This window comes from Lolium rigidum, chromosome 4 (assembly GCF_022539505.1).
Source record: "Lolium rigidum isolate FL_2022 chromosome 4, APGP_CSIRO_Lrig_0.1, whole genome shotgun sequence".
NCBI lineage: Eukaryota > Viridiplantae > Streptophyta > Magnoliopsida > Poales > Poaceae > Lolium > Lolium rigidum.
Genome location: NC_061511.1, coordinates 267,281,094 through 267,296,279, shown reverse-complemented (window position 1 = coordinate 267,296,279; position 15,186 = coordinate 267,281,094). Strand labels below are relative to the sequence as shown.

Below are 15,186 nucleotides of genomic sequence, written 5' to 3'. Positions count from 1 at the left end.
ACACAAAACATGGTTTTCTTGTCCTGCCGAGTTATAATAATCCAAATAAAGGGAATCATTGGTAAATCCCAAAAATCAATATAAAACATAGATATAACATCATATATGTTGCAAATATGTGGGAATATATGTCAACAAACTACAAAATTCATGCATGCATTTTACATGCATCACTCACCTTGAAATACGAAAACCAGCGGTAGCTATCTTTAATCTTGGTGCGAGTGCGGGCAGATGGCAGCGTGATCAACTCTTCTCTGAGATCCCCAACAACATACAAGACTTGCTTGAAATTGTGAGATATTGTTTCAGTGGATCTCCTCCAGGTGTTGTGAATCCCTCGGGATCTCTGGTTATGTTCAAGAACATGAAGAAATATTGCTACTTGTTCTTCGATACAACAGTGGATGCTATCTTTGAGCAACCCCTAAGCCTGAATGTGTTCACTAGGCTGTTAAAAGAGGCTCTTTTCATCCTCCTTATCTAGACAACCTCCACATCATTGTTGTTATAGATGTAGTTCAGATTGTTTATCGGCTCTCTATCATGTTCGACCACTGGACCATAGGTAATAGCTGGCCTAGCATTGCGATGGACCGCTCGCTCGAGGATCACAGACATCCATGCATGGATCACAACTATAAGACCAGCCGCATGAATCAAAAGCTTCCGCTGCTCGTCCTAATTTATTTGGTGTTGCATACAAAGAACGGCAAATTCAACTAACTAACGGCAAAATCGGCTTAAGTTCGAATGATTTCGAACGAAAGAGGGTTAGAGGTGCTTACCACATTGCTTGAAGCCGACACCATGGTGTCGTCGATGGAGACGACGAGGAAAAGATGGTGCTCGACACGAAGCGAGATCATCACTGCTGCTAATCTGCGAACCCCGCCGCCCAGGGGACACGAGACGAGAGGGTGACAGAGTCAGTGAGGCGGATCTGCCTAGTACGACCTGTCGGTACCGCAGATCTAAATCGTTGCCGCCGCATGTCCGAGAGGGAAAATAGGGAATGGTGTCTTCTCTGAGGTGACCCACTATGGGGGTTGGGGAGGGGGGGGTGGGGGTGGGGGAAGTTTACTTTTCACGCGAGGCCGGCCAATTTTCCCCCTCCCTGCACCCGCTCGTTCCCCCTCTCACCCGTCTTCTCTACTTTTGCGTCCACCAGGGACTGTCGTAGCGATAACGGACGAATTGAGCATGCCTAGCGGGTATGTCCCGACAATGATTTAAGCTTCGTGCGAGCCAACAACGCGGAAAACGGTTGCCTTTCAACCCACGATTTCTGCATCTAGAGCCAGAAAACGACTTTGCGAGGAACCAAACAAGGGGAGTTTTACAGTACCCCCAACTTAATATAGACCGTCTATTTTTGTTGATCCAAAGGATATTATTAAGTAATACTTCTGCCTGAAACGTGTGTGGTATGAATGATACTTCTGCCTGAAAACGAGGTAGTATTCACGTATGCAGGGTCAAAATTGGAAGGTCTACAACAGCATCAAACAAAATCCCGTTATCAAAGGAATTCCCAGTAAATCCTGCAACAAATGCATGCATGGCCGCCGCCTGACTAGTTTCATGTCACGGTGGTGGTCTAGATCGATGTGATCTTGGCTGTTAAGAAAGCCATTGCTTCTTACGATTGTTTTGCCGTTGTTTGAGAAGATTGGGCAAATCCAAGGTAGTTCCGTTGGCCATGAGTTTTGCATCGTGCGCGGCCGCCGGCCGGTGGCCACCATGCGCACATGAACTCCCTCAAAACAGTTCTCACATCATTATAATAATTACGGTAGAGATCTAGACAAAATCAAATTAGCCGGTATTTCTCAGAGAAGACATGGGATATAAAAAATGGATCTGGCTGCCAAGATCTTGGGCTAAATTAACGGGATACTTAGTGGATATAATGCTTGAATAAATGATTTTCTACTTAAAAAGTCCACATTGCCCCTGAAAATCAATGGCTAGATTTCAAATCATACTCCTCACTTCCGATAGGTAGTAAAAGGTACCGTAAAAAGAGCCCCAAACAATGCCCCGAGGGTTTTAGATCAGAAAATGGCCAATTAAGACGATGGCAACGCGCAAATCATGCAATGGGATGGAACTCGGTGTCCGGCCTGGCGGCGATGGCTACTTGCCACCAACAGGGCCTCGCGGGTGGGGAATTTAAAAATGAGCTTTCAAAGCTAGAAGATTAGGATATTTGTAGCCATTGGCGTTTAGTTTTGAACCTCTGCATCGGTAGTCGGCTCCCTCCTCCTTTCCTCGCCCACGTTCGGTTTGACCAACATGCTGCAGTGCAAGCTCGGCTATATCTTGTCTGAACGCGCGCGCTGAGCTCAGCCCACACCTTTGCCCCGGTTGACCTCTTCCCTGCGCTGGGGAAGAAGGAGCTGGGTTGGTGGTGTAAGGTTCGGCGAACATATACACCAAGGCCGTGGCCGTCGTCCTCCCGTCTAGTTTTGCCTTGCGACTTTTTGCGAGAGAGAAGAGAAGAGAGAGGAGAGGTTCTAGCGAGAGAGAAAGCGCGCGTGCGGCTGCGTTCAAAGAGAGCGGCGGCGCTCTGCTTGCTCCGACGTACGTGCTCCCAGGCGAGGCTGCGGACAGCCAGCTACAAGGCCGGCGGCGCTCTTCGCCGTGGATACAATGGACGCCGCGACGCGGCGGCGGGTGCTGCTGCTCCTGCTGGTGGTGGCCAGCAGCGTGCCGGCGGGGCTCTGCCTGACTAACGCGCAGGATGGTCAGTCCGGTTGATGATCAAACCGGCATGTTTCTTGGAGCTGTTATCCAGCCTTGTAACCTTTCTTCTTGTGGTTTTTTTTTGCTGAGCAGCTTCGGCGCTCCGGGCGGTGATGAGCCAGTGGAGCAACTACCCGTCGACCTGGACGACGTCCGGCGACCCCTGCGACGGAAGCTGGGACGGGATCCAGTGCAGCAACGGGAGGATCACGTCGCTGTGAGTACCAAACAATTCCCCTCCACCACCACAGCACCACAGTTTCCATTATTCGTCCAGCTCTTTCTTCAACCACCGATCATCATCGTCATCACCTTTGGTTTTCGCAGGAGGATATCCAGCCTCAGCGTTCAGGGCACGCTGAGCAGCAGCGTCGGCCAGCTCAGCGAGCTCATCTTCCTGTAAGTCGTCCTCTCCTCGCCCGCCATGGTATTCCTACCTGCCATCGTTCGTGATGTTAGTTGGAATTGGGGATGGTTCAGACTATTGATTGAACTAGTCAGAGAAGTTTTGCATTAGTTATGTTTAAAATAGCCGGCTACAGGAAATAGCCGCGGCCTCCCAAAACAGCTATAGCCCGGCTATAGCCTGGCTATAGCCGGCTATTTAAGGATTTTGACACCTTTTAGCGGGCTAATGTAGTTAGCCGCACCATGCGAAAAAGGCTATAGCGGACTATAGCCCGGCTATAGCCGGCTATTGGCTCTTCTGATGGTCTGACCAAGTCTTGAAACAAAGAATGAGCTGAGCTGACCAATTCAACTTTTTTTTAATACCAAATCTACGTTCAGGCTAGCTAGTTTGACAATGTTACATGGATTAGGTAAGTGCGTGTTGATTTGCTCCAGGTTTATAGAAAATGGATGGCAGAAAGTAGAGCTGCCTTAGTTTATACTTTATACTATTGTCTAGGAACAAAATCTCGCTTGGTAGCTCATGGCACGTATGCATTTGTATTGCAGGGATCTTTCCTTCAACACTGGTCTCAGCGGTCCGTTGCCTACTTCGATCGGGAACCTTGTGAAGCTCACGACACTGTAAGCGACGCATTGTTGCCAACCCTACCTTCCCTTAATTATGCGATCACCAAACAGACTTACTGATGAACTGCTTGCGGTGTGCTTTTTCAGGATCGTGGCTGGTTGCAGCTTCAGTGGAGGCATTCCGAAAGAACTAGGCAACCTGCAGAAGCTGTCTTTCCTGTAAGCAATTAAAACTTCTTGCATCATGAACCTATTTTTCTTATTTATATTTTGATGGGACAAACAATCAGTAAATAACTTTGTGTGGAACTTCTTCTGTAGTGCACTGAATTCAAACAAGTTTACGGGCACAATACCGCCTCAAATTGGTCTACTCTCTGCCCTCCTATGGCTAGACCTGGCAGATAATCTGCTCACAGGATCTGTGCCTATCTCAGATGGAAAGACAGGGGGCACTCCGGGCCTTGACATGCTTACCATCACAGAGCACTTGTAAGTTTCTTCTTCGGTACTATCTCTTGCCTTGATCAATTAAGTGAGATCAGTTTGCATGCACATCCATTCCGGTTGTTTCATCTTTCTAAACTATATAATTGTTGCACAGCCATTTCAACAAGAATCAGCTATCTGGATCGCTTACAGGCCTCTTCAATTCTAATATGTCTCTCATACACATGTAAGGGATTGCCAAATTTCTGGTTTTATCTTTCTTATGGATAAATATATCCTGCTAAATTATCTCTTCATTTTTGCCAGATTGTTCGATAGCAATCAGTTCACAGGCCCAATTCCGCCTGAGGTTGGAAGCATTGCCAAGCTCAAAGTACTGTAAGTATCTTCAGATCAATGAAACTTGCTTTTCTCCAAGAATTGTTTTTATCATAATCTTTGACACATTTTCTGTATCCAACAGTCGATTGGACAGGAACAGGTTGGCGGGACCAGTTCCTAACATGACCAACTTGGTCAATCTGAATGAGCTGTAAGTTTCCTGTGATCTTATCAGACCAGTCAAGATAAGATCTTGTTTGTACGACACACTTCAGGTACCTGTTTTCTGATAATGTTATCTTCTGCAGGCACTTGGCAAACAACAAGCTAACAGGATCACTACCAAATCTCAGCAGCATGAACGTGCTAAATGTTGTGTAAGAACATAACTATAATGCTTCAATGCTGAACTGTCCAATGATATAATTATGTGGATACTAAAGACTGACTAGTCGATGCTTTCGTAACCAGGGATTTGAGCAACAACACATTTAGTCCTTCGGTAGCCCCAAACTGGTTCACAACTCTAACAAATCTTACTTCTGTGTGAGTCATCTAAAACGCTTGACCATCTCAATCAGCAAGTCGTTGAACAATCTCATAGTAATCATGATGCTGTTGTTATCACTCAGATCGATATCTAATGGAGGACTCATTGGCGAGGTTCCCGCGGGACTCTTTGCATTACCCCAGCTGCAGGAAGTGTAAGTTTCTAGAATAGTATGGACATAATAAATTCAAGACAAAAAACTAATAATCATGTTTATTCAGTGTACTGAGCAATAACCAGCACAACGGGACACTAGAGATGTCAGGTAGCATCAGCACAAAGCTGCAATCTGTTGATCTCAGTACAAACAACATACTCAATATCAATGTCAATCCAGACTACAAAAAGGAACTGGTGTAAGATCATACAAACTCATCAAAGAATGCTGGTATTTAGTTGTTTTTTCCGTAGTAACACCATTTTTCTCCTTTCTCAAATCTGTGTACAGGCTTGTCGGGAATCCAGCGTGTCAAGATGAGGTGTTGAAAAAGGGTGCATACTGCAACATCCAGCCACGGAACGTGGTCACATACAGAACTAGCATGAACAGATGTGCCTCCGCAAATTCGTGCCCTAGCAATCAGAATCAGAACCCCACAACCTGTGGCTGCGCCTATGCGTACAGTGGCAAAATGGTCTTCAGAGCTCCGCTTTTCAAGGACTTGACGGACAATGATGCGTTTCAGGAATTGGAGACGAGCATCTCAAAGGATTCCAACATGCGTGTCAGTGCAGTTTATCTGTACGATGTCCACTTCAACAACGACAGCTACCTCCAAGTTCAACTGGAGCTATTCCCGCCGTCTGGGACAAGCTTCAACAAGAGTCAAGTGAGCTTCATCGGGTTTCTTTTCAGCAACCAGATCTACAAGCCACCGCCAAAGTTTGGGCCTTATTTCTTCATTGGAGATAAATATCTCCCCTTTTCAGGTACTTGAACTTCCCCCATTTCATTGAAGATTTGAGGTAGCATGGCTGTCTGAAACTAACTATTATGACACTCTGTCAGCTTCTGGTGGCAAAAATTCAAAGTTCAGTACAGGTGCTATAGCTGGAATTGCAGCAGGCGGTGGGGTTCTTGTGATTGCCCTCATTTTGGTGGGATTATTTGCTTTGCGGCAAAAGAGAAGGAACCGGGAACTAAAAGTACAAGCCAACCCTTTTGGTAAGAATAAATATGCAAGCTGGGCTTGCAATTTATGTTATACAATCTGTGATGAACTGAATATCCAACAGCAACCATGAGATGATTAATGAAGATTGAGTTGATCTGACCATTGTTCCAAAATTCCAGCTTCCTGGGGCACTATGCAGAAAGACAGTGGAGGAGCTCCACAGCTGAAGGGAGCGAGGTTCTTCTCCTTCGAGGAGCTGAAAAGCTGCACCGAGAATTTCTCAGATAGCTATGAGATAGGTGCAGGAGGCTATGGGAAGGTAACGACTAAAAACTGCATCAGCACATCCATCCATGTTCCTGAAATATGGCTGGCAGGCACTGCACAAATAGTTCAAACAAAATAACACTGGCTCACTCATTGCAATGTGTCCAATCAATAGGTGTACAAGGGAACACTGGTGGATGGAATACGGGTGGCGATAAAGCGGGCGCAGTCCGGGTCGATGCAGGGCGCGCCGGAGTTCAAGAACGAGATCGAACTGCTGTCCCGAGTTCACCACAGGAACCTGGTGAGCCTGATCGGCTTCTGCTTTGAGCAAGGGGAGCAGATGCTGGTGTACGAGTTTGTCGCCGGTGGGACATTGAGAGAGAACCTTGTTGGTAAGTACATCTAAATGGATTCTAAATCCCAGATCAGTCCAATTCTTCACCGGCATCACCACAACTTCCTCTTAACTGTTTACCATTTCGTTTCTTCTCAAATTGATTGAAATGTGCTTTTGCAGTGAGAGGGTCTTACCTTGATTGGAAGAAGAGGCTGAGGATCACTCTAGGCTCGGCGAGGGGGCTGGCGTACCTACACGAGCTTGCCGACCCGCCGATCATCCACCGGGACATCAAGTCCACCAACATTCTCCTCGACGAGAACCTCAAGGCGAAGGTCGCCGACTTTGGCCTCTCCAAGCTCCTCGCCGACACCGAGAAGGGCCATGTTTCCACCCAAGTGAAAGGAACACTGGTAAAAATCACAACTACTGCTCCATTTGCACCTCAACTAGTAAGTTTGCACGTGCACGCACGTCTTTTTAAAATACAGAAACTTCTTGAATTTTTTTGTTCAAACTTAAAATACATTGTATGTTAATCTATATATTGTTTGTATGTATGACTAATCAACATCAGAAATGAACATGTTTTGATGACAATTCCTCATGTTGGAATGGAAACATAATAAGAATCTAAAATGAAGTCATGTTCTCAGCTCGGGTACGGCGTTTAGAAAATCATGCAATTGCAACTGTGGACAACAACGTCCATGTGCTGGTGTAAGTGCATCTGATGTCAAGGAAAGTATGCAAACCCAAGAAAAGCCAGATGTCTTTACGGTTTCATAGAAATATAAGACGTGTAGAAATATACACCTACACTTCTTTTCGTCATTAAACCACATCACAACTACAAAAGGTAGGAATCAAAATTACAGCAAGAAGTTGATGCATTTCTTAATTTGATGTCTAACAAAAAATCGAACATTCTTAAGCCATCCATATATGAACAATGAGAAAATTGTTTCCAAACAACCTGACATAATTTTTCTGTCCAAGGAAATGTTTTTGTAAATTATGGCACTGAAGTAAGACGGCGCAACCAACAAACTGGTACTTACAGGTGATCACTATGTAAAAAGGCATGGATCACAATTCATATTTCCATAATATCATTTGGGCACATCATTAAATTTTTTTACTACCAATTCTCATGTACAATATTCACCTAGTAGTCCCTCTTGTAATCAAGGCAGTGGATATCAGCGGCCCTGTGAAGCCCCCTCATGAGCTGGATGTCCTTCTTCATCCCTGTAGTGACATTCATGGCATGAGGGAACATAAATGCACATCTATTCGTCCCGAAAACAGCCAGAAGATCAAAGAAATGCCAAACTCAGCTACGGAAACACAAATGCATGGTTATTATAATATTTCTATGGAAATGGCTGCAGACCAAGCTACCGGGAAGATGCTTGAGGGGTTTTTTTTTTTTTGAACAAGGTAGGGTCCAAAGACCCTAGAAGCTGCTATTATTAAACAGGCGGTGGGTACAAATTGCAAAAAAACCCTACAGATCAGGGGATTTCTAGATAAAGACCAAACTATTACAGAAAAGACCCTCGAAAAGATTTGAAAAACGCGATCCGGTCCTTGCTCTGCACCGCAAAAGAGAATCGCCGCTGAGTCGCTCCACCAGAGAATGAACGTCGGCGCCGGGGACGAACCGCTTGGTCCAGCGTTGTGGTGGAAGCAAAAGCTCTTCCCCTTGGACTTCTTGGTCCTTAGTGGAGAAGGGCCGCCAATCGGCCAAAAGATGTAGGGGCAGGGCATCGCCGGCATATGTCCCCCGCTGAAGAACTTCACCTGGACGAACGCTGCATCAGCAACAGCAACGGCGAAGAAGACGCAGCTCCAAAGCACCTCTTGGGCAGCATCTGGCTCCGGTAGGCGTTAGGCGGCGAATCTGCAGCTTCTCCTTCCTCGCCACACCATGGCAGGCCAGGGAGAAGCCGAGCCGATGGCCGACCACCACCACTCGAATCCAGTGCAGGTAAGACCTCCTGGATGATGCAGAAGAACTGGCGGCGGCGTGTGTGCGCTCCTCCTCGCCTCCACGGCCGGCCAGGAGCTTGTCGACGACGCCTTTCACCGATGGGCGCATGCTTTCCCCCTCGCCGTCAAGGCTGGCCAGGAAAGGATGTAGCCCGCCGCTTCCGCACTTCATCAAGTGGTGCTCCGCCGCTTCGTTATTGAAGGAAGCGCCAGCCCCTTCCTTCCCTCTCCCCTCCGACCACCGAAGGAGAAAAAGAAGGAGATATAGGACCCTAACCAGCCAAGATCCAGGTGGCCAGATCTCGACTTCCGCCTCCACTACTGGGCATAGAGCCCCCTACCGGCAAACTGCCGCAAGCCCTAGCTAAACTATCTACCCCGGCGCCTCTCCTCCGCCCATCTCCACCGGCAACGCCGGCGAGATGAGCTTTGGATCGGCCCGGCACCGTCGAGAAGACCCTCAGGAACTGTAGATGAGCGAGAGGGGAAAGGGGGGAAAATGCCACCTCTCCAGCAGGCATGAAGATGATGCTTGAGGGTGCAATGATATTAAGAGATGGACTGATTTTTAAAGCTAACTGTCTGGTCATCTATAGGAGACAAAAGAAATGCTTAATTTGCTGAATATTGTGTTGGGCTGAGGTTGGTATCAAGAAAGTGTGTTAATACATTGCAAATCTTAGCTATCTTACATTGCAGATCCTAGCTATCCGGGTATTACATGGAGCTCTTCAATAGTAAACCTAACAAAAACCAGTTGGTACGTCATTCCATTCCTGGGGTCAAATAGCAACGGACCTTGCTAACTTCAATATGTCATGTGCAACGATGTAGTGATGTATGTACTGGTCCATATCGTGTTGGTGTTTAGCAACAAATATTTAACTAAAAGAGAATACTGGACTATATGGTAATGAGAAGCTCAATGCTTTATCTTGGTGCTCAAATGACATCTCCAAAGTTCTACTATCCTTTCCACGAAACTTTCTTCTGTCTCCACTGAGTCCCTCCTTTCTGTGACTTTAACTATCACTGGAGTTCACAATTAAAGTATCAGTACTGCAGTATAACAAGAATTTCCGGTATTAAATGTTCCACTCTAAAACTCCTATACATGATCAATATGATGTAGCCTTCTCTCCTGAAAACATAATTGCAGCAGCTGGTGCTAGAAGCTCTGAGCCTTGGGAACTCAGAGGGCGATGTTGGCAGCAACACAACTATCTCAAGTAAAATAGCAATCATTTGCACAGAACTGAAGGACCTTACCTTGCCATCTATAACCATAACACACATGCTAAACTGCTAGTTCTTTTACCCCAAGTTAATTAATACAAGATATAATAGGGGAGTAAATATTACACATTCAGACTTAACAAGTTAGAGAAAAATGAATGATTGCATGAACCTCCTGGCATACCGAATACGATAAGAATAGTAGTGAGTGAACTTCTAAACTATCCGATATCAATCTACCGAGTTCTAACATGAACTTATATTAGTTCATAACTGAATTTTGGCCTGCAATGTAAAACAATGAAAAAATACAGTTTGGGATTCAGGTATTTTTTCTTATACTTCTACGATTGAAATGAATTATAAATATCTTGGTTTTTTCCAAACACTTACCTGGTGAATTATATTTTAAGATGGCATTTAATCTGAAGAACCAAATATTCATTGCAAATCAACATCAAATTGCATGAAGCTTGTAAATGCGTTCAAATCAAACATCATAAGATGTATTCTATGATAACATTCTCCAAGATCCATCACAAGCAATCTGGTTCCTACGTCTATAAAAAAGAAACTGGCTCTCAGAACAGAAAACCAAAGAAGCCAAACTTGATTGGCCCTTTGAAAATCCCACATCATAACAACCCACACATTTGAGGCTAATCTTGTCCACCGCCTGAACCAGGCACAAGTTTTCTGAATTCAGAACATGAAAAAAAGACATGGCGATGGCAGTTCTGTGAGATACTGAGGATATTGTAGTAGGAAAGCGAGTACCTTCGTTGAAGTGATAATGCAGAAAACTCGAACTCATGGTGGTGCTAAATCCGGGCATGTCCCATTAGCAGCGGTCAGTCCGCGAGGGACCTCGCCGGCGCCTGATCGAGAGGAAAATAGGAAAGTAGCAGCAGCAGGAGAGGAGTGTGCGTGGCTTGACCAGCGGCAAGCGTGAAGATTCGTGGCATCCTCAGCGTTAGATCGCGCGCGCGTGTGTATGGTGGGGTTGTAGCGGCGGCGAGCAAGGACGGGGACAGCAGTGGATCATCCGTTCGTGGAGGGAGCACCACCTGGCGGTCCGACGCGGTGGGGTGCGCAGCGCTGCGAGGCGAGGAAGTACCAGGCGGTGGGGAGGGCATTCATGGTGGAGGTAGGAGGAAAATATGGAGTGAAATCACTTCCCTGATTTTGCGGATGCGGTTTCAAACTATCGTGGTTAATTTAGGAAGTGGGGCTACGGAAGTGATCCTCCAAAACAGGGGAAGGGGTGGGGAGAACTGGGCGTTCCTGTCCATTAGATGGTGCGGATAGACGGCTCAGATCTTATTTTCCTACGCAACTTCGTGCCTTTATAAGTAGTAGAGATAGAGATTAATCGCTCAATCTACCAATTGGTCTAATCATGTATGTATGTTTGGTAGGGTTACTTGGATCCGGAGTACTACATGACGCAGCAACTGTCGGAGAAGAGCGACGTGTACAGCTTCGGCGTGGTGATGCTGGAGATGGTGAGCGGGAGGCAGCCGATCGAGAAGGGGAAGTACATCGTGCGGGAGGTGAGGCAGGTCCTCGACCCGGCCGACCGCGAGTACTATGGCCTGCGCGCCATCGTCGACCCGGCGATCCGGGACGCCGCTCGGACCGCCGGGTTCAGGCGGTACGTGCAGCTGGCGATGCAGTGCGTGGACGAGGCCGCGGCGGCGCGGCCGGCCATGGGCACCGTGGTGAAGGAGGTGGAGGCCATGCTGCTGAACGAACCCGACGGGGACGGGACCAACTCGGCCGGGTCGTCGGCCACCGAGTTCGTCGGCGCCGGCAGGGGTCCGCCCTCTCACCCCTACAGCGACGTGGAGATCACCGGGTCGTCCTACGCCGGCGGGGAGGGCGCGTCGGATTACATGCCCTACTTCGAGGTCAAGCCCAAATAGGATTTGTACATTCATTTTTGGATTTGATTCAATGGTTCTTTCTTTTTTTTCTCCCTCTCTTTCTCCCCCCTTTCAGCTTGTGATCGATGATGAACTGTACATTGATTTTGTATATCGTGTTGCTGTGATGAATCGTAAATACTGGATTCTTGGACAATTGTCAATGCTACAGTTGTTGAAATAGGATGTATAAAAGAATGTGTTGGAAGGGGGTCAGCATTGCTCCAAGGTTGTCTACATGCATCTCCTGCTTTCCATGTTTCGCAAAAAAAAAAGTTCTTTGATGGGATATGGTAAACCGCCCCGTGGCCGCTCCCGCGAGCGACCTAGGAGGAAACCCTAGCCGCCTCCTCCCCTCTCCCTCATCGCCACACCCGAAGGATGTAGACGAGCGAAGCCCGGACGGCGTTGGCGGCGACAGGGCCTCTCTTGCCCTCGTGCGGTGGTAGTGGCGCAGGTTGCAGCAGCCGGGGTGCGCTAGCGTTGGGCGCGATGGCGTGGCTGCCTAGCGGAGGCGCGGTGGCTTCGCGCTCCTCGGTGTGCTCGTAGCGGCGGCGACGTCCCTCGGGCGCGGTTGCGGCGGCGTGCGGCACGAGCTTGGCTGCTCTGCTCGATGTGGGTTGACGAGAACGTCTCGGGGGCGGGCTTCGTCAGCGCATCCTTTGCGGAAAGGTTGGCCGGTGGTGGGATGGTGTGGGGAGGTTGGGTCTGGGTGGGGTGAAGGGCAATGCGACCATGGTTGGCCGTCTCAAGATCTCGAGCCGGGAAGGGGGGCTCTAGTGCCCATCAACATCTGCCCCTAGATATGGCATCGTGGGTAGCCATGGGGGCTCCATGTCATCAATCTATTGGAGGATCCCTCTCACTTTAGGTTCGATGCCTCCAAAGTGGCATCGGTGGTACTCGTGGCGGCGGTGCCTCCCGTCTTCCCTTTCTATATATCAGGGCACAAAGCTGGGATGTTGGGGCGGCGGCCCTGGAGGGTGGGAGTCCTGTTGGTTGGCGGGCGAGCCATAGGCTCATGTGCTGACAAGTTCCTTGTCGTGTGGACGATGTGGTTCCGGCGAGTTGCATGGTGTGGTAGCGATGCGGAAGATGCTTCGGTGACGATCGTTACCGTGTGTGGATGACTGTGGTGACCCAGCATACCACTGCATGGTGTATTATGCAAGTCGTTGACATAACACCAATGAAACACCGTTCTACTAGTATTACATCTCTCAGAGTGGTACAACAGGAACATTTGCGGGTCCAAGGCATGTCTATAGAATTACACACAAACTCTTTTACAGAAGATCAACACAACCTCCTACTTTACAATGAGCTAAAACTGCAAACAAACTCAAGAGGAATAACTGGTAGTCTAACTTATCAGAACTCTATCTATAGAGGTACTTGAATGGCTAGAGAGACTATGATTAGATTCTAGCTACTTAGGTGCTAGGATTAGGGAGCTAGTTCCCTTCTACTGTTAATCTAGGTTTTCTCCATGATATATGTAGTGGTTGACTTTGTTGGCTCTTCTGACAAGGTCTTGTCGCTTCAAGTAGTTGACTCCTACGTCTTCAAGTTTGTTGTAGATCCTCCTTCGATGCCTTAATGTGTAAGCAGGGGATTCAAAGAAAGGTGAGTACGAGTGATGTGGGCATTACCCTTCGGGTAACCCGTATTATGTTACCTCTTACGGCTCAACCAAGGGCCCATGAAGATCATCCATCGACCAAGGTGGGCCGCTACGTCAGTTTCGAAGAAAGATACTTGATGAACAAGGCAAGAAGATAAAGAACAAGGAAAGTTTAGACGTAGAACTCTCTGTAACCTAGTCCTACCCGGACAGAACTCTCGAGACCTGGCTCACAATATATCCTAATGCTTTAGTTCAAGAGTTATCCTTGATTCTTTAATAGGTATATCTAAGGTTGGTATCAATGGTTTCTCTTACTTAGAATGCGCTTGAATAATAACCTATGGTTATGCTCTAAAGATAATGATGTGATCATCAAAATGTATGGTTAGTCCTCTCCTTTATCTGAGTTTTAATAAAGATGAATGTGTATAGACAATAATGGAATGATCAAGGTTTGATAAAGAACTTATGTAATGTCCTTGACATGAGTTCAAGGATTGAGTTTAAGATATACCACGAGGATCATGGTAGAAACATGATTTGGTAAAGGACAAGGAAAACATAAGTCAAGAATGGTTTCCCAATTATAGATTGTTCATTGGTCTATTGTTGCATATGTATCAATGTGTTGTTGCAAGAAATACCATATTATGATATTTTTAGAAGATCAAGTAATTGATCATTGCTTAAGGTGTTGTTGTGTTGGTTTTAGTTTAATCTGATCTAATCCCTTAGATCAAATCATCTCTACCCAAAACAAGGTTTTAGCAAAGGTCACATTGAGGTTTATATTGCTTAGATTGATGATCTACTTCAATCCCACCAACTCAAGTGAAACTTCAGTTACTGTGACAGGTTTTATTTGAAAGCGCGAAAATTCCCCCGATTTTCTATGCATGAATGCAATGCACATATCTGTTTCCTCTCTTTTTGTAACCCCAAATCATGGGATGTTACAATGACGGAGTGGTTGTGTCGGGGGAAACAGTTGCCCTTCTAGGCCACGATGATGGTGTCCGTGGACGTCGTCCCCTTCTTGAAGGCGTCATTGTGGTTACACCCGGTTTGTCTACCTGCTCCGGCTGTAAACCCAGGATCTTCGGATCGGGCGGTAGCGGCACTCTTGTGTCGTGATCTTCTTGAAGATGACGCCTTGGAGTTCACATCATGTGGCTCTTCGATGTTTGTGTGACGGAGGTGCGGTATCTTCGGACGGCGTTAACTCTTCGTTTGGCGATCTTCGGCGAGGCTTGCTTCATGGCATACTCCCTCGTTGAGCTCCGTTGAAGGCGTTATTAATTTAACATTGGGCCTTTGGCATTTTATCTAAAAACCTGTCTGATCCACCAAAACAAGGGTCAACATTGCTTTTCTTCCTATGTGGGTGGACAATTGTCAAAATCCCCATCCCTATTTTTGTCTCTCTACAATCTCCCTAGCAAAATGCCGGTGTAGCTCCCGCGCCTTGGCCTTTGATGACCCACAAGTATAGGGGGTGTATCGTAGTACTTTCGATAAATAAGAGTGTCGAACCCAACGAGGAGCAGAAGGTGTTGACAAGCAGTTTCGATGAAGGATTCACTGTAAATGCTCACAGACAAGTATTCGGATATAGCAGATAAATAAAGTAC

General features: G+C 46.9%; 1 protein-coding gene across 1 annotated transcript; it reads left to right on the top strand.

Moving 5' to 3' along the window:
* Positions 1-2,233: 2,233 nt before the first annotated feature.
* LOC124707694 (leucine-rich repeat receptor protein kinase HPCA1-like) lies at positions 2,234-12,165 on the top strand. The gene is made up of 19 exons (XM_047239360.1): positions 2,234-2,749; positions 2,842-2,965; positions 3,076-3,147; positions 3,709-3,783; positions 3,877-3,948; positions 4,051-4,221; positions 4,334-4,405; positions 4,486-4,557; positions 4,643-4,711; positions 4,809-4,877; positions 4,972-5,046; positions 5,133-5,204; positions 5,272-5,406; positions 5,499-5,980; positions 6,060-6,215; positions 6,345-6,484; positions 6,608-6,827; positions 6,953-7,185; positions 11,422-12,165. The coding sequence occupies exons 1-19, from the start codon at positions 2,656-2,658 to the stop codon at positions 11,926-11,928; spliced, it is 2,910 nt and encodes a 969-aa protein (XP_047095316.1). The 5' UTR covers positions 2,234-2,655; the 3' UTR covers positions 11,929-12,165.
* Positions 12,166-15,186: the final 3,021 nt, after the last annotated feature.

Coding starts and splice junctions, on each gene's coding strand:
- LOC124707694 (XM_047239360.1), top strand. CDS start 2,656: ATGGACGCCGCGACGCGGCGGCGGGTGCTGCTGCTCCTGCTGGTGGTG. Junction 4,406..4,485: donor AATATGTCTCTCATACACAT/GTAAGGGATTGC, acceptor CATTTTTGCCAG/ATTGTTCGATAGCAATCAGT. Junction 5,981..6,059: donor TAAATATCTCCCCTTTTCAG/GTACTTGAACTT, acceptor ACACTCTGTCAG/CTTCTGGTGGCAAAAATTCA.